General features: G+C 39.8%; 1 protein-coding gene across 1 annotated transcript in view; it reads left to right on the forward strand.

The window, feature by feature from the left end:
* Positions 1–2,051: 2,051 nt before the first annotated feature.
* The window catches only part of FAM185A (family with sequence similarity 185 member A), a 36,575-nt gene continuing 11,014 nt past the window's right edge, over positions 2,052–27,612 (forward strand). Inside the window, exons 1-5 of the mRNA XM_088533251.1 lie at positions 2,052–2,667; positions 8,419–8,528; positions 12,781–12,873; positions 16,643–16,781; positions 21,792–21,833. Of these exons, the coding sequence (XP_088389377.1) occupies positions 2,052–2,667; positions 8,419–8,528; positions 12,781–12,873; positions 16,643–16,781; positions 21,792–21,833 (1,000 nt within the window). The remainder of the gene's footprint in view (positions 2,668–8,418; positions 8,529–12,780; positions 12,874–16,642; positions 16,782–21,791; positions 21,834–27,612) is intronic.

Here is a 27,612-nt window from a genome sequence, read left to right on the forward strand (position 1 = left end):
CACACTTTGTGCTTTAACCCACCGTACCTGTGATGCACCTAGAGCCTGTGTTCAGACACAGGCATATTGAAATTGCAGATCCAGAACTAAAAGTGAAAATAAATTCTGTTTCACTGTTGGACAGATGGTAAAACACAATTACTCTGCCACCCTCCCTCCATACCAGCTGATCAACCGGAATTAGGTCAAGAGCATGAAAAGTGAAACTGAATTGACTTTATAGTTAAATGTAGATGGCACAAGTAGAAAATTAAAAACATGAAGCTTCATATGTGGGGAGAAAGGAAAGCTGCTTCCCAGTGGTGATTGCTTTTCATTTTCTTCTTTTAAAATGTGTTTAGACCTCTAACAGACATCTAGTGACAAAAATACACAAATAAAAAACATTAAATGGTTAAATACATAGGTAGCTAAGGGTTCGGTATTTTTGAATAGTTCCTCAAACCGAGACTCTCAATTACATGGAACGTGTCAGTGTTAACGACGCAGCAAAGACAATGATGCACCCAGCCTGGCAACCCCCTGCTGTGAGAGGACGGTGGCAAATGCCCTATCGAGGGGCTGCAGAAAGCGGTGGCAGCAGGAGCAGCGCTGAGGCCTGAGAGGAGGCAGGAGCGGGGGCAGGGACACACGAGCCCTAACCAGGAAAAGCAAGTGGCGCCAGCCAAGAACGCCCTGAAACGAAGGGAATTCCCTGGTTGGAACAGTAGGTTAAAAGTTCTGTGTTGAATGGACTGTCACCTAGCGGGAGCACAGCACAGTGCACCACTGTAACTGCTACCCTGGCAAATCATGGGAACAACATTTCGATTCAGTATTCAGTTTTATGGGGAGAATTCTGTACTTTTTTTTTTCCAAAAGTAACTATTCCTGAAGACTTCACAATTTTAAATTATAGCCCTCTTCATCTCCCAAGATATTTATTAATATATTTTTGTCTTTATAGAATATTGCAGACTGCCATTTCTTGTCTTTTTCAGATTGACTAATGTAAACCGATGAAATAATTTAACTTGGAGAGCTTTATTGACCAATATGAATTAGGCTCCTTACAGTGAGAATTACAGGACAGAAAAGCCAGGACCTGGTTCTTGCCTATTAGAGACTTAGGCATCATTCTGCACTCAGAAGGAATCACCACCCCCCAACAGAGAGAGCCACAGAAGTGAGGTAAACAAAATAAAAAGAGTTTCAAACCAAGTATCATATTGCACGGCTTGAAGAGTTATTTTTGGGAAGAAAAAATAATAATAATAAAAGCAACACAGGGAACGTAAGACAGTGAGCAAACCAATAAACAGCCCTGGATTTCACTATTCCTCATCTCACAAGGCGGCACCGCTCTGCGTGGCTTCAAAACTGGCAGCAAATAGCTGTTAGGAAACCTCCAGTGGGAATTTCATCCCAGCTTCCCATGACCCGTGCTCGGGCACATCCCTTTTTAAAATTATTGTATAATACTAGTGCAGACTAAGAAGCCCATAAAAATCTTTTTAACTGAAGTCTCTAGATCCCAACTTGTTTCTAAAGCCCATAAGGGCTGTTGCTCCCTGGCACAATTGTTCAGAGCTGTGGAAAATACTCACTGGCTGCCTCTGGCACGGCTGGGCTGCATGGTAACAGAGACACAATAAATAACGCGCTAACCAAGCCCTCCTGACAGCCTGGCAGCTTGGAGCGCCGCAATTCCGCTTTTGAAAAATGTTTTGTTCCAGTGCATCTGGCAAAGCGCAGCTTCACCCGAGACCGGGACGGCTTCACCTCGCGAAGCCTCGTGGGGGCTGGAGCAGCGTGGACTGCCCCAAGGCCGTGTCCCTACCTGCTCCCCAGCCCCGCACTGCGGCCTGGGGGGACCCCGAGCCGCGGGCCGACCCCCGCCCCCCTCCCCTGGGCGCTGCTGTCGCTGCGGGGCCACGCACCTCGCAGGTCCCGTCCCGTTCCGCTGCCGGGCCGGGCCGGGCCGGGTCGGGTCCGGGTAGAGTCCGGGTCCGGGTCCGGGTCCGGGTCCGGGTCCGGGTCCGGTCCCTACCTGCACAGCGTCCCGCGTTCCTATGGCAACGCCGGCCGCTCTCCTTTGGAACTACTTCAACCGCCTTCGCTTCTCATTGGCTCCATCATCCTGCCCACCGCCCAATGGAAACAGAGCACGGCAAGGCTCCGCCTCCCCACGCCGCTCATTGGCCAACGCGCGCCTGCCCCCTCTCTGGGACCTTGTAGTCGCCCCCCCCCCGGCGGGGAACTACGTTTCCCAGCAGCCCCCTGGGCGGGCGCGGCCGCCCGTTAACGGCCGTTTCCCCGCGGCGCAGCGGGTAACGTCTCTGAGCGAGACAGCGGGGCCGCGGGGCGCCATGCGCGTGCTGCGCTGGGCAGCGCGGGCGGCGGCGGCCGCGGCCGCGGGTGGCGGCTGCAGGGCGGCTCACGAGTGGGCGCTGGCGGTGCGGCCGCGGGGGCGGCTGGCAGTGCGGCTGCCGTGCCAGGTGCGCGTGCGGCCGCTGGAGCCGCCGCGCGCCGCCGCCGCCGAGCGCGTGCTCGTGTCGCTGAGCGGCGCCGAGCGCGGCGCCCCGCGCCTCCGCGTGAGCTACGACGAGGCCCGCGAGCAGGTGGCCATCGTGGCCGACGGCCTGGGCGCCTCGGCGGCCGTGGACGTGAGGACGCCCCTCCAGTTCGGTGCGTGCAGGGAAAAGCGGCGCGCCCCGCTCCCAGCCCCTGGAAACCCTGGGCGGGTTTCCAGTGAGAACCTCCCAAGCGCCCCAAGAGCGGCCGTGGTGCCCCAAAGCTGCCGGCCTCGAGCCCTGACGGCGGGGATGCGTTTAGGGGAGGAACAGTGCGAGCTCGCCTGGGTGACTCCCCTCGGTGAGCCAGCGTTTAGGCTCCTCAGACTCTGAAGTAAACTTCTGTTATTTTTACTCTTTGATTTTTATCTTTCTTTCCCGTGAATGGATATAACTGCTTTTCTAATTTACATATAGTGGCATCCAAGTATGTAGGGCAGGTATGCTTCCACCATACTGAAAAAAAAAAAGCTTGTCTGTGTTCCAAAGGCCCTTGTGTTTGTTTCAAGCAGCTGTGGAGACTGCTGCTTTACTTGGTTCTGTGGCGTAACTGTGCTTCGAGAAGCAGTGACTAATCCCATCCTGTTTATCCTTCATACGTATCACTCGAGTCAGCGCTTTTCCAAGCTCTCCAGCAGCGGAGATCTTCTGCACCTTTTATCTTCTTAATTTTCATCTGTATTTTCTCAAGCTCTGCAATGTCTTCCTCTGTGAGGCTAAAAGTCCTAAGCTGCCCAGGAAAGAACAAGAACACAGCAAACAGAGATGATATTTCATCCAAGTGTTCTTAAATCCGTCAGCTGTTTTCAGCTCCAGGCCTGATGTGGCTCAGATGCCCAGTGAATCTGGCATCCAAGTGCTTGTCCATTCTTGCCTTGAAACTATTTACAAATGTGAACTTACTGGCAAGTGGAATTCCTTTTGGCAAAGAATTTCTCAGGGATAGTGTCTATTAAATGTCATTTCTTGTTTCTTCATGCAGGTGTGCAGTTCCAAGATCTTTATGTAATTTACCAATCAGTTTTTACTTTACTATGAATAATTTGGTATTTTTGATGACACTTGTCAACCTCCACATTTGCACTGTTTTCAGACTTTTACAATGTTAAAGATGACAGATAAAGTATCAGTTAAAAGATAGGAAACTAAACATGGACTAAGGACCTTGCCAAGGACTCTGAAAATCAAAGTTTATTGTTCATAAACCATATCAGCTCTTATCTACATGCTCATTGACTCTTTCAGTGAGCTGTAGTAGTTCTGTCAGGTGGGACTTCTCAGAGAGCCTTACAGAACTGCTACCTCCTCATGAATTGTCAATATATTAAATTCTACTTTTTTTCCCTACTTAGCAAGTACAAAGATTACAGTTACTCATTTGTAGTTCATTAACGGACTCTATCCCATGATTACAAATAATAAAAAATCCAAGAATCACATTTGAGTGACTGTTATGTGCTACCCCAGCCTTTTCTACTTTTTTTCTTTTTTTTTTTTTTGGTTGGGGTGGGAAGTTGTTACTGCATTAAGATCCAGGGTCTCTTCCTTCAGAAACAGTTTCAGTGCTGGGAAGCTTCCGAAAGGTCTCTATATTATTATAACTCTGATGCAAGGAATTCATTTGGCATTTTAATTGTGGGCTCATCTTCAACATCTACCCCTAGTCTGAACATCAGGTGGCTCTGCGGACTGACAGGTTTCTTGCTACTCATGTTCTTGAAAGAGGTTTTATTAGTTTTTTAAGCAAGTTGTTCAACCTGATTTTGCGGTGAGACCATAAAATTCAAGTATCTTGTGTGATGTGTTTATTACATTCCTTCTTTTTACTAGCAGAGTTCCTGTGATAGTGATATTGTTCAGGTTGTTCTGTAGTTATATCCAGAATTGTATCTCTGGATGTGGCTGGGAAAACGCCTTATTGTTGGTGTTATGGTGGTTACTCAGTGAAGTAGCTTGCCGGTGAGGTTCTACTTTTAACTATTCCTCAATTCTAGTTTGTTTGGGGATTGACTTTTTATTAGTAGTTTTGTGTTTGGGTCATTTCTTTGTGTAGGAAAGAAGTATCCATTAGACATCAGTGTTATCATAAACACAGCATCTTATTCTTGTAAATCAAATTTCGATCTAGAAAGAAAGCACCATAAATCACTTGCTAGTGCTTCAGCATTCTGCAGACCTCCCTTGAACACATGAGGTAGGAGTGTGTGTGTCTGTGTATTTATTACACTGTTCTGTTTAGATCATTTTATCTGCCCTCTTCTACCACTTAGCTGTAGGAAGTTAAGACAATGATGTGCATGTTTCTACGGTCTCCCTTATTTCTTGGTTTTGGACATTTCTTAACAGCTTTTGTGTTTTTATGTTGGAGTTTATCAGGAAGCTGTAAGTTAACTGAAACTCCCTAGAAGCTGAAAAACAAATGCAGAGGGTGAAGACAAGTTTAAATACACACCTGAAACTAAAGGCAACTGCCATAAGACTCCCTGTAGGTGTAGCAAGAGCCTATATTCCTTTCTGTAGTCCTGGTTTGTCTTTTCAGTTTCTTGCACAGTCTGATAGGTCTTGCTGACACAATTAACTTTCATAGATGTCAATGAATTACTCTTTAATCTAGCTTGTGTGGGTGTTGTTTTTTTCCTGTGGTTTCCAGTTCAGCTTCATGCTCAAAATGTGATCAACTTCAAGATCTGACCAGGCCGCTCAGGGTTTTATCCATTGTGGTCTTGAACGCCTCCAAGGATGGAGACAGCACAACCTCTTTGGGCAGCTTGTCCCAATGCTTTCCCATATTGGACTATGGTGAAGAGAACAGAGGCGACTGTGCCAAGGCCACGGAATAGGGCTGGGAGTTTTGAAATAGTTTTGAAATAGTTTCCAGACTTCACTGAGAAACCTACTGAAGCTTTGACCCGTCTTCAGTAGTATCAAACACTACACAGGTCTTGTTCTGTGCATACTTAAAAGCTAGAGTGTTTTCTGTTACCAGTTTTCTCCTTGGGAGAACTTCACTCTCCCACTTCAATCTTGTTTAAGTCCATGGGACTTGATGCAGCTTCCTGTGGATGCAGCTAGGCAAGTGCAATGAATGCGTGGCTCTTGATGTTGCTAATTCACAATTTTATCATTTCATGGTCTCATTTAAGTCATTCCTTCTGCCTACTGCTTTGAGGGGAGAACTTGAGTTCTTTGGACTGCTTTTTTCTGCCTTTTTTTTTTTAAATATAAGTATTAATAGAAAACAGATGTGAATGTTTTCAACAGTGTACTTTTCTGCAATCTTAGCATGCAATATGTTGGAAACAAGATCATCAGTGTTTACTTTAACCTTCCTGTGTGGCCAGAGAAGTAGATGGGCCTGAAGCACTCTTAGTGGTCCAGGGCTTTTAAGCCATTTTAAAGTAAGTGTTTCACCAATCAGTTTCAAATACTGTAGCTTGAGATGATGTTTTTGAGGCAGCTCTACCTACATGCTGATACCACAAGTCTCATTTTCCCTGTTCCTGTTTATTTTTTTCTGTAAGAGTCCCTTAGGCTCCTAAGATCTCTGGGCATCATTTGAGGTTTGTGTGGCTACCGTTGGCTGCCGTCCTCAGCTTCTCTAAAGGAAAATCAGAGTAGCTATTTTTGTAATTTTGGCATTGAAACTGTGTGTGTTTGGTTTTTCTGTGCTCACTGGAGTTTCTCTAGCAGTACTAGCCAGCTCTTGTATGGCTTCCATGTAGGCTCACTTATCCTGCTTTAGGAAGCCTCCTCATGAAACAGTGGGACTGCATTCCTTGTCCTCTAGTGTTTCCTATAGCAAGGCTAGCAAAGCAAACCAGCCCTGCAAAGTGTTTCCAGTCCAAGAATGCCATTTTTGAGCAAGACAGCTTGGATTACAAAAATAATCTTGGTTTCTTTGAGAACTCCCAAGGTTTGTGCTGTGCAAGGATGCATCATTTCAAACTCAGATGCTAGGGCGTGCCCCTGTGCAGACCTCTCTTGGGACTGCATCTAAACAGCTCCCCAGAAAGTGAAGTCTTATGGAAAGGTTTTGTCCGTCTTCTTCAGAAGCTGTAGATCAGCATCGATCAAATTGAATTAGTAGAAATACCACTGATGTGTATTTTTTAGTTTGGGGAAGCCATCTGGGTTTCTCCAATATTAACATGATTGTGTAGGCCCTCAAGCCCTTGTTTGTGATGCTTGTCATGCATGCAGTTTGTCACGTTTTGCAGTCTTTGACACGTCTCAAAGCTCTTTTTGGGGTCTGTTGAAATTTAGGAAAAGTTTGAGGGAAATCTTGTTCACAGTATCTCTGTCTTGGGAGTCTGTGCAGCTGGCTGCTCTTCTGCGAAGAGGCTGAGGAAAATGTCTGCAAGGAAAAAGGCTTTCTGCAAAACCTGCTGATCCTGTCCTCTTCTTGTCTCCTCTGTTACCTGTCACCATGCTATGTGCATCCTGCAGTAAACCTAACCTCCTGGCTCACTGGCAATAATACACTCCTCTTACAGCAAAGATGAGGCATGTTTCCTCTTTGCCTGCTGGGGTACTCAATTCTCCTGGTTTGTCAGTTGGAAAAACTTCCCTTCATGGATATTTATAGTTCTCAGCATCTATTTTGAGCAGCAACTTTTCAGTTTGTTGATCATCTCACTCTAATTATGTTTTCTCTAATTCTTCTAATATTGCTGGTCACTTTGGAAAATCTTGGAAATGAAAGGAATGCTTTGACTGAGCTGAGGGATTCCCCCCATCCCGTATATTCTCCTCTGCGGTCTTTAGACTATAAGTGGTCTCACTACCTGCTTCTGTTAGCCCTTCAGTTACTAGCTTCTCTGCACACATTTCTGACTCCTATTCCAATTCTCTTTCTGTAAAAGAACAGGTTACGGTTTGCCTCTGGCTTTAACTCTTCTCGGTTTTTACTCTGGTCATTAATATAATTATTTGCTAGCACAGACCGGCCAGGCTGCACGTTCCCAAACTTCACTTCCCCTAGCTCACTGCAGAGTTTAAGTGGCAGAAAAAAATGCTTTTGCTCCTCTGTATGGAGTGCTGCGAGCCCATAATTTATTCCCTTGATTAGCACATTATCACACCCGATGACTTCCTTTTATGAGAGTCTATGAGCAGTAATGAGGTGATTCAGATGAGAAAACCAATAATTCATGCTCCTTCATGCCAGGAGGGTAAGTCAGACTTACTAAAAGAAGAATGACAAGTGCAAACTCTTCTGTATTCATTTCTGTTTTACTCTTTGCTAATTGAAGCATGATAGGTCCAAACATGACAAATTGCAGCTTCTGCAAATTTAGGTTTGTTTTTCTGAACCCTCTTAAAACTGCCACACCAATATCTGCTCACCCACCCACCACCCAAAAAAGAAAACAGAAAAAGCTACAACAACAAACAATAAATAAAAACCCCAAACACACTTCAGTGTAGCCAAATGTATTGTTAGAATAATTAGTGATGAGGGTGACTGTGAGATGCAGGCAGAGTTTGGGAGTCCTTGGATGGTACAAGATAAAATATGCTAAAATTTAAGGCATGATTTCAGTGGGTCTAAAATAAATCCCTGAGGGGCCGCACTGTGCCAAGTACTTGCCAGAGGTTACACTTGTTCTGCTGCCACCTTAGTTAAGAAGGATGGTTGTGTACAGTTTTACATAGTTTTCACCATCAGCTGTCAGTAGTGATCATACACTTGAAAGTGTGTAACCAAACTTTGCAAGAAGCTTATTTTGAAACAGGGAAACTGCTCCCTGCCAACACCCACACACACCCCCTCCCTGTGCAGTTCCTGTATATTGTAATTGGGTGCTACATTAAATAGAACTGTTGTCTTTTGTCCTTCTGTTACTAATAATTCTTTTGATTCCAGATTTGGATATCAAAACATCAGGGACTGGTTGCGTGAAGATTCAGAAAATAGAATGTGATAACTGCAGTATTGAAACTGAGAAGGGGACTAGTGTCTTACAGTCAATAAAGGTACAAACAATCTTCCCCCATGTTTTAAAAGTGACTATATGATGAAATGTAGTATAAAGAAAAGAGTTCTGAAGATGGGAAGTAGTTTGAAGTGTCCATGTGGGCTCAGTACCTCACCTTTATTTATTTTGTACAATAATGACAGAAGTTGATAATCATAAATAGCTTGGGGTCAGAAGTCCAGGAACCACTGATGATAACTGAAGCAAGTCAGCAGAACTTAGTAGTAGTGGCAGGATGCCAGCTGGCTTTAATGAGAGTTAAATGCTGTGTATTCAGAATGAGATTAGACCCACTAGATCAAGGCTTTGAAATGCTTAGCAGCATTCATCTTCTAGGGGAGGGGGATTTTATTTTTTTTATCCAGTATCAGTAATTCTGACAAATTCCTTGGTTTAGTTTTCAATTGAGGTATGGATTATATGTCTGAAATACCAATCTAAAAATATTTCTGATAAATAATATATGTGACATCATCATGATCTTGCTTCCTCAGTGTTAAGACTTCAGGTTTCTTGATGTAGATTTTTGTAGAAATAATCAAAATGCATCCAACCTAGGTACTGGTTGGAATCAATTTTGTTTGATTAATTGGAATTGCACCTGCAGGAATAATAATAATATAATAAAATAATAATATAAATTCAGAGGAAAGGTATTTAAGATATAGCAATTCTAATGTTTAAGTGCTATTGAAAGTTGAAAATCTTTCAGCATTTTTCTCTTAAAACAGTATAAGAGAGATGATTTTATAGATCACACCAGGGAAATTGAATTTAAGGAGAAATTTAGTATGCAGTAGAGCTAGCTCTACTCCATACTTGATAATGATAAATGAACCACAGGCCATCTCTGTGTTCCAAATTGTGTGTTATTGACTATATTAATCCTAGAAAAGGTAACTAAAATCCATCAGAAAGTTAAAAGCACTATATATGCTACTGTTGTTTTAAAGCTTTGGTTAAAGATAAAGACTCTGTTATGTGAGATGTATTAATAATAATAATCACAGGATCCCAGAATGGTTGAAGTAGGAAGGGACCTCTAGAGATCATCTAGTCCAAGGCCAGGCTCCAGCAGGGACACCCAGAGCACGTGGCACAGAGGGGCATCCAGGCGGGTTTGGAAGATCTCCAGAGAAGGAGGCTCCACAGCCTCTCTGGGCAGCCTGTACCAGGGCTCTGGCTCACAAAATAATAGTAAACACAAACTGCATAACAGGGGAAGGAAAAACTAGTATTGGCCACCATTTTTGGCAGTAACTCTTGAGTGCCATGACAGTTGTCTAGTTTGTTCATAACTTTATGGGACAAAAGGATTCTGAGGAAAGGTAGCTAATTAAGTCATGTCAGTTCTCTTTTCCTTGAGAAAAGCTTGATGGTGAATTTTCATCTTATAAAAGTTTTATGAACTTTTATAAGTTTATACTTATATTAATTCAAATTGAAGTTATTGAAAACTTTTATAAGTCACGTCATTCAAAACTTTTATCAGTTTGGAATATACATTAGGCAATTACAGCATCACATTTAGCTGTACAGTTCTTAGTTTAATCTTGTTTTTAAGAACTAATGCATTTCTAATAAGGTAACTGTAACTCAATTTTCTGACACTGATTCTGCAGCGCAGCACAAGTGCTGATCTTCCCTCAGGGATAGTGTTTCTCTGAGCAAACTGAAGAGATATTGCCCTCTCCTGGATGGGTTGAAGAGGTGTTTGATGTTGCTTCACTGTTACACCATTCACAAACCTCATTAACCAGAAGATAGGAGCATTTCTGTAAAGCAGAGAGCAAAAAATTATTCATCTGTGACTTTCAAATAGGACAGCATCAGCAAACTCCAGCACCCACAAAATCTGTTCATGAGGGGGGTTATTTAAAGGCACCCTGTGAGTAGCGTCACAGCTGCTGATTCTCTGAACCTGCCACAGGTTGCTTAAGTTTGAATTTGAAAACCTGCTGAGTTTTGGTGTGATGCTTGGTGCCTTCAGAGAGAGACCACCAGAAGTTTGATATATGTATTCCTTATTCAGCATGATAACCCTTGAACAGAGAATATTAGAATCTGTTATATTTTTAAGTGCATTTTCCTTGGTGTTCTTGGTATGCTAGGCATTATATGGCCAGTAAGATTTGTGGAGAGGTTGTTTTTGTTTTTTTAAACCTGCTTGACTAAAGTTCAGTTCATCCTACTCAGTCTCTAAATCAACTGGTAATTCCACAACACAGTTCTGAGTTCTAGGTCTTCTTTAGTGTAGCAGCGCTCCCTCTTTTCTTGGTTTTGTTTCTCCTGCTTTGTGTTACGTTCCATCAGCTCAACAGGCACAGTGGGACCAATGAAATCCTTTAATTTTGTTTGCCACTATGTCCAGTGGTTGCTTCGAACTCCTGATTGTGCCAGTGCTAGCTAACGTTCCCAAGTGTCTTGCATGCGGGCACTGCAAGACCTTCAGTGTTTCCTTACCACAGACCATGTGTGAATCTGTCTTTTCAGTCTTTTTCTTAATATCTATCACGGGCTTCATAGCCTGTTCCTCACACAAACCCTACTCACTTGCTAAGAGAAGTCCTATGACAAATCAGTGTATTTTTCTTTGAGCTAGTGGAATATTCTGGGAAGTGTGTTTGGCCTTTGCAGCTTGCTCCGTGTTCCAGCAAATGTGGCTTTTGGTGAGGTGTCTGTGTTGATACCTACCTCTGAAAGTCTGGTTTGGAGAGGATGCCAGTGTGGTAGTAAGAATTCGGGGGAAAAAGTTAAGGGGCCTGTGTGTTCTCATAGAAAATTTTCTGTCATAAATATGATAAGGTAAGAGCAAAAGAGGTCCAAGCAAACAAATGAAGTGTATAACAGTTGGTTTTATACTTAATTAACTCTAAAAGGTCAAATTAGTTAAGCCATTGTTATGAATCAAAAGAATTAATATAACATGAACCTCCATATTTTCTTCAAATTACTATGATTGTGTGATTTACTCTTTAACCATGAGGGTGGTGTGTCTAACATGCAACTGTCTGAAAGGAGCCAGCTATACCTAGCTGAAGCTTCTATATGTGGATCTGGAAAACACTGCAGAAATCTCAAGTTTCATTTTATTTTGGAGAAACTTATCACATCAAGAAGAGGAAGCAAAATTTGTTACTCAGAGACTGGGCAACACTGATCCAAAGTCTGTCTGATGTTATGAAGCCATGCAAAACTTCCAGTTCTTGGTGTTTATCAGAAATACATGGAAGTGCTACAGATAAATACTTTCCATATTGGAAATTTGATTTTACAATATTTAAGCTTTTTGGTTGGTTATGGGTTTTTGTTTTTTTATGATTTTCTTTTTGATTTTAAATTTCTTACTATCTAAGAAAGAGTTAATGCAATTTATTGTGTCTTATCCGGGTAGGCATTTAGTCATTAAATATCTTGAAAATTTCAGGTCTGCTTGTAATCTTTAAAGATAGGGCTTATATTAAATAATGTAGAAATAGAAGCAAAGAACTTTGCTGTTGAAATCCATAAACTTCTTAAAATCAGATTTGTTACTGAAGTTACAGTTTATGAATGTATAGTTAAATTATTCAAAATTGATCTCTCTTTTTTTTCCCCATTCCACCTTCCCCTCCTGTGTTTGGTTTTCAGTCTCAAGACCTTGTCTTTTTGAGAGTGGTTTCTCTTAAGTAGTTTTATGGTTTCTGGTATATTTTGCTTGCTTAATTATAACTGTTACCTTTCTTTCCCCTTTTTGGAATATCTCTTTGACTTGCTTTTCTTGTCGGTTGTACGCAGCAGCCAAAAGGTGTAAAGGGGTTATAGTGCTATAGATTTAAAACCAGTTTCCTTGTGAAAAAATTGATCACAATGCAGCTGCGCTCTCTAAAGTACCTAATTGGAATGTGATGTACTGGGGTGTAGCCATAGAAATGTATGGGGATGTATAAGATATATAAATGTAAGTTGTGCTAATTCTATATAAAATCATAAGGGGAATTCTGTGGCGCTAACTATACTGATTCTAGTATGCAAGTTGCTTTCTCACTGTTAGCCCCTGTCTTTAATCTACACTGCAGCACTGGGCATATGCTTGCCTTTGCTTCTGGTATAAATAAAATCCAAAGATATACTTTTCTCTATGGTGCTCATTTCAGTGTATACAGGATAGCTGTTTTTCTCAGAGAATTGTATTGATGGTAAAAGATTCCCCAGCGTTATTCTTTCTTGCCTTCCTTACCTTAACTATGAATTGTAAACTCTTCTTTCAGAGTCATAAAATCAACATACGGACAAATGGAGGCAAAGTAATTGGTCTTGGAACACTCTATGGAAATACAGATATTCATGCTACAGAGAAGGGTGTAAGTAAAAAGTGAAGCTTTTTTTTCTTTTCCAGTTGACGTCACTAGTTCAGCTTGTATGTTGCAAATTAATAAACATCCTTTAGAATGGAAATGTTCTTCAAAATTTGTTGATTAATTGCCCATTAATTGTCATTATAGCCATATAGTTATCTGTTTATGCAGTCTTATGTTATGCTTGGTTTGGAGGAGTAAACAGAGGATTCACAAAAATGTAACAAAAAGTACTTGAGCATTCTGTCAATATACAGCTAGTAGCATGTAACTTAAGCTTTTTTTTTTTTAATAAAGGAGTAAAATTCATATAAAAATTTTGTTCTTGTGCAAAAATATAAATATATGAACCACTCAATTTTGCACACTAATGGATATTATTCAGTAAAAATAAAACGTGCAACATTGCATTTACTAATCTGTCATAGGCAGATGCAACTTATCAGCCTTATTATGTAGACCCTCAAAAGGGACTTGAACTTGGCTGATATTTATGCACTTCAACTCTGCAGGAGACACCTGAGTTGGTGCCTCCTGCCAGTGGCTTGATGCTCACATGTGCGTTACCCTTCCAGCATTTTGCGGTCAGAAGCTGGAGACTGCCACTCTGTGTATTTCTTTGCAGCTGAGAAAAAATCTAGTCTGAGGTGTGAGTGATTCAGTAAGAAGTACCATGAACAGAAAAACAATTCCAGAAGGGAGTAGCGTGCTTTTTTCTGTAGAGGGCAGTGTGAGATAAACCTCGTACTGCTGTGCTTTTTTCCTTTTACGGTAGGACAAAAAAAATCCAGTAATTTCTCCATTATTTGGAATAATGTAGAAATAGGCCCTCCATAATGCTACAACTTTCAGGCCCAGTCTGGTTAATTTGATTTATTAGAGCAGGAGGCTTGCTATCTGAGTGTGCTGAGTGAAGGCAAGGCAGGAAGTTGCTTGTACACATGCAGCGCTCTGTCAGAACTGATTCTTGGGAAGAATCAGAAAAAATTACAAGATTTGGGAGGATTCCGTCCTCCCTGAGAAGAATCAAACTCCAGCTATAAATCCAAGAGCACAAACCTATATAATGTTCCATTTTGGTGCTCTTGTGCAGTTTGTAAATCAGATTCTGTGATCACACAATCATTTATAAGCAGCTTTACCTAGTTTACAGCATGAACGTATCTGCCATTGGATTTATGAAGAATTATCAACGTTAAATTGCCTGCATTTCTTTGTAGGGGATGCTAACCATCCTTTTTATGTACAAAGGAGCCCTGAGGCTGCTGTAACTGAACTATTCTTTTGTGTTTATGTCAGTACACACACACACATTCCTTTCAAAAGAACATTTTTCATCCCAGCATAGCTGGGCAGCTGAGCAGTTAAAATCTGATTGATGCCACAGTTCTGACTGATCGGTGCTGATTGATCAGCAGTTCTTTGGTTCCTGTTACTGGTTAATAGAGTTAGGATTGATTCCAAGCCACGAGCAGCCAGGAATGCTGGCTGCTTCCTGCAGCAAAGGACAAAAGGGGTGGAGGTAGTTTACAGCTTTCTTTATGTACAAATACAAAACAGAGCTTTGGCTTGATGTTGAAATTCTCATTAATAATCCTTGCTATATAGAAAGGAGAGTGAGATTTATTTTCTCAGTTGACCATTTCTGTTAGTAATCAGTCTGCCTTGCACGTCCCAAGTGTATGAGATGTTTTTCCATCACTTGTCATCACTGTGTAGTTACAGCCCTGTCAACGTTTCTGTTACAAACCCCTCCTGGTGTCAGGGCTTCTTCAGTTCCCTCCTGCATGGGGTGAGGATGTGGTGGAAGACACTAAACACTTCAGAAATGGGAAAATATTTGAAGGGGAGGGAAAAACAGTGACTGTACTCATCAAATATTTGAGCATAAAGGAGAAGAGCATGTGAGGAAGGAATTGTTTTACTTAAACACAGCAAGATGTTAGTTTCCATCTTGAAAATAGGTTCAGGTGCAAAAACCATTTCAGTCTGATTTATGACAAACTGATCTTTTTTGGTGTTTATTTTTTTTTCCTTTAACCAGGGTAAGGAAAAACTGCCAGAACCTGAGCATATAGTGATCTTGCTATCTGCAGCTCCTATGATTCTGCCCTCAAGGGAGGCAGTTTTCCCAGAAAACCTTGTGGTGAACAGACAAAATCATCCAATTTGTTAAACTGGGGAGTTATTAGCTAACTTCTGCCACAGGGGCTTTTGTAGAGCGCTTAGTTAACTAAGCCAAATGCATTCTGCCAAAAATTCATAGAAGCTAAATAACTTGGAATTGAAAATATATTTAGTCTCAGTGAGAAGTCACACGATCTAGAAGGCTTTAGTTTTGGACTTGAACAGTCTGATTTTCCTCCCTTTCCTTCCTCCTTCCCCGACGGGTTTTGGTTGTTCTGAATCATTTTTTATGTTAACTTGACTGCCTTGGTACTTATTTATTACATATTAAAATGATTTGCTTATTGCTGTACACTTACAAGAAAGGTGTTTGAGGTTGGTATGCAAGGGGAATTGGCAAGTGAGTGTATTTTTTCAATAAAGTAACTCCATATATACATAAGGTAAATCCCTAAATAAGATCAGAGCTTGCATACCCTGGTAACAAATTAAGCTTTTAGGGCTTTTCTTTCCTTGTTGAGGAAAGCTCATAGGCAGGCAGTTTCCACTACAAAATAGGTTGAGATGGTAGAGCCTAAAATGACAGTGGCCTTTATTTGTTGTCTTGGCTTTGTACTATGGTGAGATGGATGTCCAGGGCATTGCATATTTTTAGTAGTTGCAGGGGAACATAACACTGGAAAGGACAACAGGTATTTTTGTGTATTAACTTTTTTCACAACATAATGATGTTAGTGGGTTTCAAGATACATTGTTATAAGATAGTTTGAGCTAGAAGGCTGTGGATCATTATATGGTGAGTAATGATTCACTGAAGAGTCAATGCAAGCAAATTAAAAACCTGTTAAATGGGGCTTAAGCACGAACTATTTCCTGACTCCATTATAAATCAATTTTAACTTGAGAAGGATAATATTAAATTCTTATGACATTTGCATGAGGATGGCATGTGCTTTCCTCATATAGTCTCAAGTTAATTGCAAGGCTTTTAATTTGTATGTAGAACGTTATCGTAGCTACCACCTTTTATTCCTCAAGTCCATCAATAGCGCAATTTTCCATATCTTTTATTTTCTCCACCTTTTTATTGAAGGAAAAAAGTAGAAATGCAGATACTTGCTCATTTTTCTTTTTTTAAATTATTGTAAGAAGTTATATTCACAAAGTGAGCAAGTGAAAAGGTTGCCTAAATAGCTACATGGTACAAGAAAAGCTTTGTTTTTTACTATGTCATCACAGTTAGCTGATTATCAAAGCTATTAAGTGTGATAATTACATATGAGTATTAAGTCTTATTTATTAAAGCTGTGATTTTTAAAAAATCTTTTCAAAATGCATTGTTTGTATTCTTTTTAAAATAGTCAAGTTATTCTTTTAGGGATCTGTTTTTGATTTTTTGCGTCCTTTGCATGTATTGATAGAGCTAGTAATTCACAGGAATATTGTAAAGTTTAATTAAATTGTTGCTTAGAGCTGCATGAAGATGTGTTTTGTCTTGTGCCGTTTTTAACCAAGAACTCCATTCTATTTGTTCTGCGCTGAAGCCTGCTTTCCATTTGTTCTGTCCTTAGTAGTGTTACTACTTTAAGCCTTTTCAAAGTGGGATGACAAGTTTTCCATTATGTTTATTTAAGTTTATTTCTCTTAGAGCGTGAGTATAGAGAAGCTGCAGGGGGCTTCCATCAACATATCCACTGAAGATGGATTGCTGAAAACTAAGTATCTCTATGCAGAATCTTCATCTCTGTCTTCAGAAACTGGTGATATTCTACTGGGAAGTATTCATGGTAAGGAAATATTGTGAGAAACATAGCTGTCCTGATGGTATCTGTAATGTTCATAATAACAAAAGGACTATCAGGGTAAGGATATCACTAAATCGTGTGTAGTATGAGAGCAAAATGAGTCTGCACTGATGAGGTTTAGCTTACAATAGAGCATACTGTGCTTATTTCTAAAACAATTTTAGGAATGTGCTCCTTGTGAAGTAAAAAGCATCCTTAGAGAGAGGAAACAAGCCATGCATGCTAAGGTGGTGTATTAAAGTATTGTAATTAAGCACTAAAAGCTGTATTAAAAAGAAATGGGGAGGAGGAGGTGTAAGGATGCTTCTTCCACCCCCTGCTTTTTCTTCCCAGGCTTTCCTTATCACCAAAGTTAAGTCATCCAGCTCCTAGTAAGGTTTGTGGTAAAACTTGCTCATATCTGGAAGTGTTTCTCAGGAATGGACTGTGTTTGTGCTGGGACTTTGTGCTAGTAGAGTGGCGACGGTTTCTATTCTTTATGATGAAAGAAATGTTCTTTAATCCTTCTACCCCTTACTGCTCTTCATCTAGAACTAAACTCAGCTAGCTTGGTGTCTTTCATATAAATAAGTCAGGGTTGGAACTTGTCGTGTAGTTGTAATTTAGCAAAATTGCTACAGAACCACGTCTATGCTGCAGTGTGTTTCGTGATTTTTCTTTTAAGTAAAACTGAACCGTGTATGACGAGGCGGTGTGGAACAAGTATGAGTAAAAGCCTGGGGGCTTTTAGCTTTGTGTCCTGTAAGTAATTTGCGGAAATTTTGTGTTCTTATCTTGCTTCAGAAATGATTCTCCTTTCTTCTTTAAGGGACCAATTCCATTGTTGATGTAGAATGAGCTGCAAGCTGGTTTCTAACCTTGCTAGCTACAGTTCATTTCAGCATGAAAATGAAGGCAGAACTAAGGGTTTGGGGTTTTTTGTTTTTCTAACATGTAGACTGCATTGCTACTAGGAAATAAGCTGACTTTTCAACCTTCCAGCAGATACAATCTGTGGAATGGTCAGTGTGAGTGTGCTCATGCCTCTACATGCATCCAAAAGATTATTTTTGTTATCTTAGCACAAAAATGAAATAATAACAGCTGTAGCTAGTGACTTACTACTTAGTAATGCCTTGTTATAATTTCACTAAAGAACAATGTGAAAACAAATAGAACTGTATCCAAATTATACAGACATTTCTGACATGACTGCAGGGTTATTTTCATGAGCTCTTTATTAAATGGGTCTGGAAGACCTAATGTTATTTTATGCGCTCCTTTTAATAGAATTTGTACATCAAGATTTACTTGGTATTTCCAGTCTGTTCTTTCAGAAGAATATTTCCTGCAAAACGTTATGCTCCTCTGGCTTTCAGTACTAAGACCAAATATTGTTATAAGATGTATATTGAATTAGTTAAAATTAGTTAGAAAAATTAAATTGGTCACTCTCATTTGTAGTCTTTGCCTTGTGAAATACTTCAATTTTATCCTGAACCAAATTATATTAAGACCTGAAAGACTAAAGCTGACTCTGGGCAGAGACACTGTAGTAACTCTGTATTGTAGTCCTCAGGCAATCTCATAGCAGTGATATCTTCAATACTTTTGCTGTTTATATCTCAGATTCTGGAGATATGAGTATATTGATGGAAGTTTATTTCCTTTTTTACCTCTCTGCTCTCACTTACAAACAAAACCAAATCCCTTTATCATAGTACAAACAAGCTATGGATGAAAGGCTGCCTAAGCCTCTCAAAGGAAATGAGTGCATTTTGTGTGCACTGCGTGGTGCACGATGCTGAAGTTGGTGTTCCTGCTACAGAATGAAAATTTCTCTTGTGGTTTCTTATAAAATACCTATATTGCTGCTAACATAATTAAAAGTACTGTTTTGAACATTTAACTTTTAAATTGATTTTATTTTTTTAATGTCTGACAAATTTCATTCCTTCTTCCCCTGTGTAAACTGTTTGTTCTTCACTAGTAATTGAGGAATTTAAAGATATTTTTCTTGAACATCTTATCTCTGAAAAGGTATAATCCTTACACTGCAGGAAATAGTGATAACCAGCTTTTCAAACAAATCCCAAGTCCCCAGTGCTGTTCCCGGTTAAATTTCAGATCAGAGGTCATTAAAATATTTTAAAAAATACTCTGAGAATGGGAGATGGAAATGTGAGTGAGTGCATAGGACTTTTTTTTCCCCTGTAGTCCAATCCACAACTGAAGAGGTTCAACTGGAACTCCAGTTCACTGTTCACTCCAGTATTGCAAGGAGAAATTAAGGTAGAGATAAGATAATACACTGTATGTAGGCCTTCTGAATTGCTCTTTTGCAAGCTTCATATTTAGGATAAAAGATTAATGCATTATTTTGAAGATAATGGTTTTGAATCGTTTTAATGAGCAGGCATTGCAGGTATTAGATGCCATTGGGCTTTCTAGTTAATGCTTGAAAAACAAGCAGGCAGCAGCTTTGAGGCTGAGAAATATGCTGTTGTATCTAAGGGCAAGAACATTAGTGAAACCTCTCTGCATAGAGGACCTTAGGAGAAATAAACAGGGATTTAAACTCATCTTCCTTTGCAGCTATGCCAAAGCCTTGGGCTGAGTTGCTTTTCTTAGAATTGCAGAATAATCTGGGTTGGAAGGGACTTCTTGACATCTAGGCCAAGTTTCAAGCAGGGTCAGCTAGAGCAGCTTGCTCTCGGCCTTGTCTAGTTGAGCTTTGGATTATCCCCAAGGACAGAGATTCCACAAACTTTCTGGGCAACTTGTTCCAGCCTGAAATTACCCTTGTGCTGAGAAACTGAGTCATAATTTCCACTGTGGCAATTTGTAATCACTATCCCTTCGTTTTGCTGTGTTTCCCCAGTAAGAAGCCGACTTTCTTCTCTGTACCCTTGCATTAGGAAGCCAAAGACCGCAACGAGATTGCTCTGGAGCCTGCTCTTTCTAAGGCAAAAAAAGCCCAGCTCTTCAAGCCAATCTTGTGTCCTGCACTCCGGCCCCCTCGTCATCTTGATGCCCTCCTCCAGCCTTTCCTCTCTTTCACTCTTTGCCCTGATGTATCTGAAACCAGAGAGTTGTTCAGCTTCAGAATTATAAGTGAAGACCTACATGGGACAGCTACATGACCAAAGCAGGTTTTTATGCATAGCCTGTAGACATTGCAGGTTGCAACACGGCAGGAAATTCCTACCTGCTTCTCTTCTAGCTAAATGTTTGGCCTGTAGCTGTCACCATAATGTGTGAGTGTGTGCATTCTTAGTCATATCTGCTGTATAAGTTGGTGATTAATAGGAGTTTGATCTCTAAATGTTTAATGTTCTTCAGGGATCTGATTAACAAAACAGAGAGCAAAAAAATGAGAAAAATGAAGAACAGACAGCAAATCTACAAGTTCCAGGGGCTCTGGTCAGACCCTGTGTAATGTAGCTTGAGCTCCAAGGGACTTGCTAGTTTACAAAAGACAAGGATTTTTTGTTGTTTATTGTACAGAAATAAGTACTAGTTATGGAAAGAGGGAGGAAAAAAAATGTTGGATAATTATGTATCTCTCGGAGGGGAAGGGAAAGCATACAGGAAAACCAAACCTTTTCCAAGTCCGTTGCAAAATGGTTTCGTTTCAACTCTGGCATGCAGAACCACCAAATACTTTGTGCAGGCTGTGCTTGGAATAGTAAATGTAAGACTGGTGATAACAGGCTGCTTTTCTAGCTTCCAGTGCATGAACCACTAAGAACACCAGTGCAAACCACGTTGCTGGAATGTGCTCGACCCTCATGTCTGTTTACTGCTGCGTAGCTGCAGAGGGATGTTGGGAGCAGAACTTGATCCGCTTGCAAATTTTAGAGGCGTCTGCCAAAGGATCTGAAAATTTTCATAAATATCATGTATTATTAAATCAAAATTGGATAAAATTACTGTGATAAATTTTGTGTTTGTCTGTTATCCTTCTGGGAACATGAAGGAGTGATAGGAATGAACTGTTGTGGTTTAGTTCTTTCATTTAAAGCATTTTGTTTGTGATGTAATTGTACATTTACAATAAATGTGGAACTTTAAACGTTCAAATAACTTTTTTTTTTTAGATTGTTAACAAGCATAGATGGCTTTTTTCCTATGAGATATCTCATCCTTTCAGATTCTTGTGCTGCCATAGGGTGAAGAGGAGCTCTCATTGTGAGATTTAAGGGTGAAATACTGTGCATTACTCTGAACAGGCACTGGCAGGTTCAGCAAGAGACCATTCTGCATTTTATGCTTTGTCCCCTTCTGATATTCTTCAGGCAGCCTAACACCCGAGGATCCTTGTGAAGTCAATAAAAACTATTGATAGTCATCACGCACTTGGAGGGATGGAGTTTGGAGGGAGTAGCCAGTTTTCATGGATTCTCTAGGCAGTTGGCTAGGAAGTAGCCCCTCAAGCTAAAGTAGAAAATCCCCTATCTTGAACTTGGGGAGTGGATTTTTTTTTTCCTTTCCAGACTCTCCAGGCCCACAAAAATGTATGTGTCTGGACACACAGACTCATTCCATCCGTCTCTGATGGCTGCTATTTTATTTAGCTGGCTGTATAACTTTGTTACTCATCCTATTAAGGTACTCCAAACAGCCATAGTGCTGTTGTAGTCTTCTGAGCAACTTGGTGGAGGGGGGAACTGTCCCAAAATAAAACAGTGAACTCAAAGGGCCTCTTTGCTTTTCCCTCTTCCATTTGCAGCCTGTGCCTTCAAGCTTTTCCCAGTGCTTTTCTTATCTGAAATCATTGTTACTTATCTACATATGTTGTTTTTTTGTTTGTCTATAAAACAACAATGTTTAAGCAGTGTAACTTACTTCTGCTGTTTTGCTTTTAAGTGCAAGTTAAATGTACCAGTATAGCCATACTACTAATGTGTATATGGCATTGCACTCCTTCAATTTTTGTAATGATTTGAGAAAATAGTTAAACTTGCTTTTAACATTAAAATGCCTCTTTTTTCTCTTGTCTTTCCCTAATAGGGAACACCACCCTGCAGACCAAGACGGGGAGTATCACAGTAGGTGGGTTCTGCCTTATCACTAAGATAATATTCTACTTTCCCACTCCTCCCTCTCCTTCCTTTGCTCTTTTTAAAAAGATTAAGATTAAGAGAGGACATAAGGACATGAGAAGAAAATTAAGTGTGCCTCAGATGTAATCATTTTGCCTCTTAACCTTGCTCTATATTTTTTATTTGTTACTTTTCAAAGACAAGCTTTTATTTTTGTGTCATGTAGTATCATGTAGTCACTGGTGAATTACATATTGTGTTTGAAGAAAAACAGCTTCCTGGAAAACTTTTAAAGCAGTATTTTAGAAATACTGCTTTGACCATTGTTTATCACAATGAAACAAAGGTAGGTTTTGAGGAAGGATAAATTGAGCTTTTATACATTCAGTAAGGTGTATTAACTAGTATATTATGCAAGGTAAATGTGAGGGCACTTTTTTATAGTACATTGATATAGAAGTGCAACACTATAATTCTGGTTATTTCTCTGATAGAAAATTGCAGTTACAAAGTGTCTCTAATGAAATCCTGAAGGACTTCTGTAAATAAACATATTTACTGACCCAAATCTCAAAATGTCCTGCTAATGATAATGACCCTGATACTAACCATCTTTGAGGAATGAGCTGTACTATTATAACTTTTTTGTACTTCTAAACAATCTATATTAATGGCCCTGGAAAATGAATGCAATACACATTCTTAAGGGTTAGTCATTAAACCACAAACTTAAATCAGCCTTGTTGCTGTTTTTCCCTCTGTTAAATAAACTAGTGGAATATGAGAATTATTAAATAATGTTTTTTAACACAGGATGTGATGATTCTTTCCACTAACAAATGGTGATTATTTTCCTTAATTAATCAAGCTCTGTTTAAATATTAGTAAGCCTGATAATTGAATTGTTTTATTTTTCAGTTTTCAATTCTGAGAGGAGAAATTATACCTAGCCTTTTACCAGAGAGGGTAAAACCTCATCTAGAACCTCATCTTTTCTTAAGGATTTTTTTTTTCAAAGCAAAAATGCCTTTTAAGATCAACTCTTAACAACTTGAGATAAATAAAAAAAGAAATCTGAAAAGATTTAGAAGTAGAAACCTTCATGTATGAAGAATATAGGGCACAATGTAGATGGACTGCCAGATAGTGACATAAATCTCATGACAGAAATAGGAAGAAAAAGGCAGATCTTCCAACTTCCTGGCCTGGATTTTCATAGACACACAGTACTTTTTTTTTTTTTTTTTTTTTTTTCAACCCAAATGTCAGCATCAAGCTCTTACCAAAACTGTTAACAAAAGGTGTTTCTTTACTACTTCAGCCTTTTTACAACCATAGGCTTTCTGAATTTCTGCTGTCACTTTGGCTACAAAGGTGTTGCTGTCTTGGCTAATCCGAGGTTAGGCTGCTTATTTCCATCTGCAAGAAAAAGCTTAATTATTTCTTTGGTGAAGATTCTGAAGAATGTGATGTGCATTTCCAAAGAAAGTCTAAAGCTTGCAGGTAACATTGAGTTCATGTTTCCGTTCGCTCATCTACTTGCCCAGACCCACTGAAATTGCATACATCCCCTATGAAATCAAGAAAGTAGAAAGTCTGTAGCAGGAGACTGTTGCTGAACTTTGCTAGGTGTGAGGGAGTTCAAGGCTATAGCTTCTCCCTCTCAAAGGAGCTCTCAAGGCAGAAATAGGAAAGTTATTCTTCGTTCCAACCAGTCAAGCTTGCAGTTTTATAGAGGTAGCAATGCATTTTATTCATTAACCGGAAAACTTGCTCATCTTTAGATTCTTGAGCTGTATCCTTAGCTTTTGAGAGATTTACTTACAAGTCTAAATAATTCATAATTAAGATGCTGGATGCTTTTAAGAGGATTAGTCTGGGGGGGAAAAAAACCCAAGCAACTGTATACATGGACAGTTTTGTGTTCTTGTATAATTTTGCATTATAAAATTAGCACCGTGCTCCTTTTTCTGTGTATTTTCTTTTAGTTATCTTTAGAGAAAGCTGTTTTGTCAGTTAAAAAAAAAAAGTTTTATCTGGTTTGTCTGAGTATTTTGTATTATTTTTACATGTAAATGGATTTCTGTTCTTTGGAACCCCTATCCAAAACACTGCAGCTTGAAGTGCCTGGCACCTCCTGCCCAAACCCGTGTTGACTGTGAGGTCAGACCAGGCTGCTCAGGACTTTATCTCGTCCCTGTTTGAAAACCCCTGAGGCTGGAGGCTGCACAGCCTCTCAGGGCCAACTCTTCCACTTCTTGACCATCTTCAGGCAGAAGGATTTTCCTTATACCCATCCAGACCTCTTTTGTTTCCGCTTACAGCTGCTGTCTCTGTGGCCCTGTCCTGCTCCACCCCGAGGAGCCGGCGCTTTCCTCACGTTGCTCCTCGCAGGTACCCTGAGCTGCTGCCCCTGCTCCGGCCTGGGCAACCCGCATCCCTCAGCCCTTCCTCACAGGCCGAGTGCTCCGATCCCCAACCGCCGCTGGGGCCAACTGCTGTCACTCCTGTTCACTGATCCCTGTCTTCTAGGTATAGCACCAACCTGGGCCACTGTCTGCTACATGTGGCCTGGCAGGTGCTGAGCAGAGGGGAATAATCCCCTCCCTTCATCTACTGGCCTTGTTAGGGTTCAGAAATGCTGGATGCTGGTGTCCAGCAGATCTTTACAGGGGCTGGTGTTGTCAAAAATAAGAAAACTAGTGGTAGTTGTTTTGTTTCATGTCATGTTTCCCCATTTTGGAGAGGGGAATGGGTCCAGGTTAGAGGCAGCGGGAACCATGATGGAAAGTAAAACGACAGAAACTGGGAGCAAAGAAAAAAAAATGACATTGTGTAAAAATCTATGTTTGTTTCTTTTATTCTAACCTTTCTTTGATGACCAACACCGTGGAAGACCTAAAGGCTTTTGAGACTTGCTGTGACTGACTCACTGTTTTAAGATTGCTGAAAACAAGAACTACATAACAAAATTTCAACTTTGTCAAAAACCTGTATAACAACAACTCAATATTTGAGTACAGCCTTGACGCAGAGACTGGCAGAGGTGTCAAGGCCTTTCCCTTGTGATGTGAGAGAAGGGTAATGAAGCAGTTCCCTAGTACAGAAATAGAGGTCTAGATTTTACCTTTGAGGATGATTACTGATTATGAGACAGATGTAACATTCAAAATATTTTTGCACAACTGAATAATAAAACAGTACACAATCTGTGTACATCTGTGCTCTTGCCTGAGCATTCACCTTGGGATATGTTATGTAGGGAATTTTTGAAGTAGAAACCACAATTCTACATTCCATTAAGGACATTATGGTCCCTGCTTAAAAATATTGTTCTTTGGTACTTTTTTAAACATATGGTCTGTGCAAAAACTTGGCTCATAGTAGAAATTCCTTCTACTGATAGAGTCTATGCTGTTTCCTGTAAGTATATATATATATATGCATATATATATATTTTAAGAGTTCTTCATCTTCCAACCTCATATCACAGAACTTGGTCTCTCCTTTGTTTTTTTCCTACTGACAAACATTTTTTTTCTCTTGTTCTCCTGCTTTCTTCTGTACTGTGGCCAATACTAGCCTACCAAGCTTGCATGCTGGTTTTCATGCTGTGTTTTTATTAAGCATATTTGCTCTGCAGGCAGGCTAGGGTCTCTCGTGTATAAGGATATGAGGAAAAAAAAAAAAAGCAAAGGATTCTCTTTAAAAATGAGAGAATCCATTATTAGGATATGTTAATATCAACTGAGTTATTACCTAGCTTTATCATCACCATCCTGATTTCCCTATTCTTCTTCCACCCCAAAATACCCTGAATCTTTCTCAAAACCAATGTAAGATAGCCAGTTAAGTAAAAAATAATCGTTCTCATGCTTCATATATGATGGAATCTTACATTTTTATCCTATCCTTAAACAAATCATAATAAAGGTCTTGTATTTTTCCATTGAATTTAGTGAAAGCTTTTCACTGATTTTTTTTAATATGAGTAAAGGCAGTTATTATATACCATTGGGAAAAGTAAAGATGGTTTTTCTTGGGTTAAGGCAAAATCTTTCGTGTTCTTTCTTTAATGCTTTTTGGTTTTATAAAATGAAGGGAAGTAGATACTAAGTGTTTAGTTCTGTGAATGAGCTTTCAGTTTTGTCACTCTACATCTTTCTCAAGTTACCTGTTTTCCAAATTATCCTTTAAACAGAAAGACTAGTGGGCAGATTGGCTGTAGCCAATGTTTGTATGTAGTTCTTGTTTGATCCATAAGATTATTTCTAAGCAAGTAGCAATACATTTTTTTTAGACTTTGCTGTATTAATGTAAGTCCACTGTAAATCAAGAATTTTAAAAATGTCTCTGGTTCCTTCTCAACTTCGCAATTCAAAAGAAGGGTGGTGTTTTAACAGAAGAGATTCTTTCAGAGCTTGTCATTTTTCTTGGTGTTGCTTAGGACTTTCTGTAGAGCACCTTTTAAGATTCCACTGTGAAAACAGAAATCTGGGCATTTCTTTATGTTGCTGTTAATGTAATATCTGCGCTCTAACTCATGTATCAGTTTGTGCAACTTTTTATTTTACTTTTGTTAATCGAGAGTCAATGTCCTTTTTGGAAGTGCTCCAGTTTGCTCTTTGGCACGGAGAGCTTTGCCCATGTGGGACCAGAATCAGGCTTCCTCTCTTAGGAATTAAAAAGACTAACAAAACTGGTCCCTGTTGGGGAAAGTTATTCTCCACAAAGCTTAACAAAACATTATTAAGGACATTTTGCTTCACTGCCTTTTCTTGTACTAGCAAATTCTTACATAGCCAAAGTTGCTCAAGAGTGACCATCTGTTCTGTTTTCTTTAGAAAGATTCATCCTTGCATCTCCTCTTGAGCTGTCAGTCCATATCAAATTCTGAATTTAAAGTATCCACTTCTTTTTCATGTTTCTTATCCTCAGTTGTTCACATCAGTGTCAGCTAAAGCTGGCTATATATTTACATATAAAGATAAATGGCCTTATACCTTTTTTGCTGTCATATATTGTCTCCATTATTTCAGCTGTGTTCCAGTCTGTGTTATTTTATACAAAAATAAATTTTCTTGTTTAAATAGTTATTTAATGTTTTTGTTAAAACATTAGGGCATTGGCTGTTTCTTTATTCCATTTTCCTGCATTTTTTTTGTCTCATTTGTTTAAGAGTTGCAGAGACTTGAAACCAGAACAGCATTTTTAGTAGACTTTGCAGAGTGATAGCCAACTTTAAGTCTCTCAGTATTCTTATTTATTTGCATTTAATCTCATAACTATAAAATTGTTTCCAGAAATCATAAATCATATCCAATTGTTTCTGTAAAGTATATTTCATGTTGCTTCCATAAATCAAAGCTAAACATGTATTGTAAAGTCAGCTATACTGTGTGGTTAATGCTGCCAAAATTCTCAAGTGTTTCTGAAACTTTACTATAGTGATTTTTTTCCCCCTCCATCATAACAAACTTTCTGATAAGGGGTGTATGTTGGGAGTCCAAATGCAGCTAGGTAGAGAGCAAGCCACCCTCCCAGAACAGAGCTTTCCAAAGCAGGCAGGCTCAAGTACAAGAACTTTTGCTTAGCAGTGGCAAAGATGGCTCAAGTGTTTTTACTTTCCAGATAAATCTGTGCCTCCTGCTTTCTTTATCCCGTTTACTCCTCCTGCAGACAGAATCCAACCTCCTTTACAAATTTAGATTTTTCTTAATATACATAGTTGAAAAAAAAAAGAATAAAAAGAGAAGATAGTCCTATGCAATCATGTAGCACCACTGCTA

This window comes from Tinamus guttatus, unplaced genomic scaffold, assembly GCF_059628265.1.
Source record: "Tinamus guttatus ecotype Peru unplaced genomic scaffold, ASM5962826v1 Tinamus_guttatus_pri_ptg000489l, whole genome shotgun sequence".
NCBI classification, from domain to species: Eukaryota; Metazoa; Chordata; class Aves; order Tinamiformes; family Tinamidae; genus Tinamus; species Tinamus guttatus.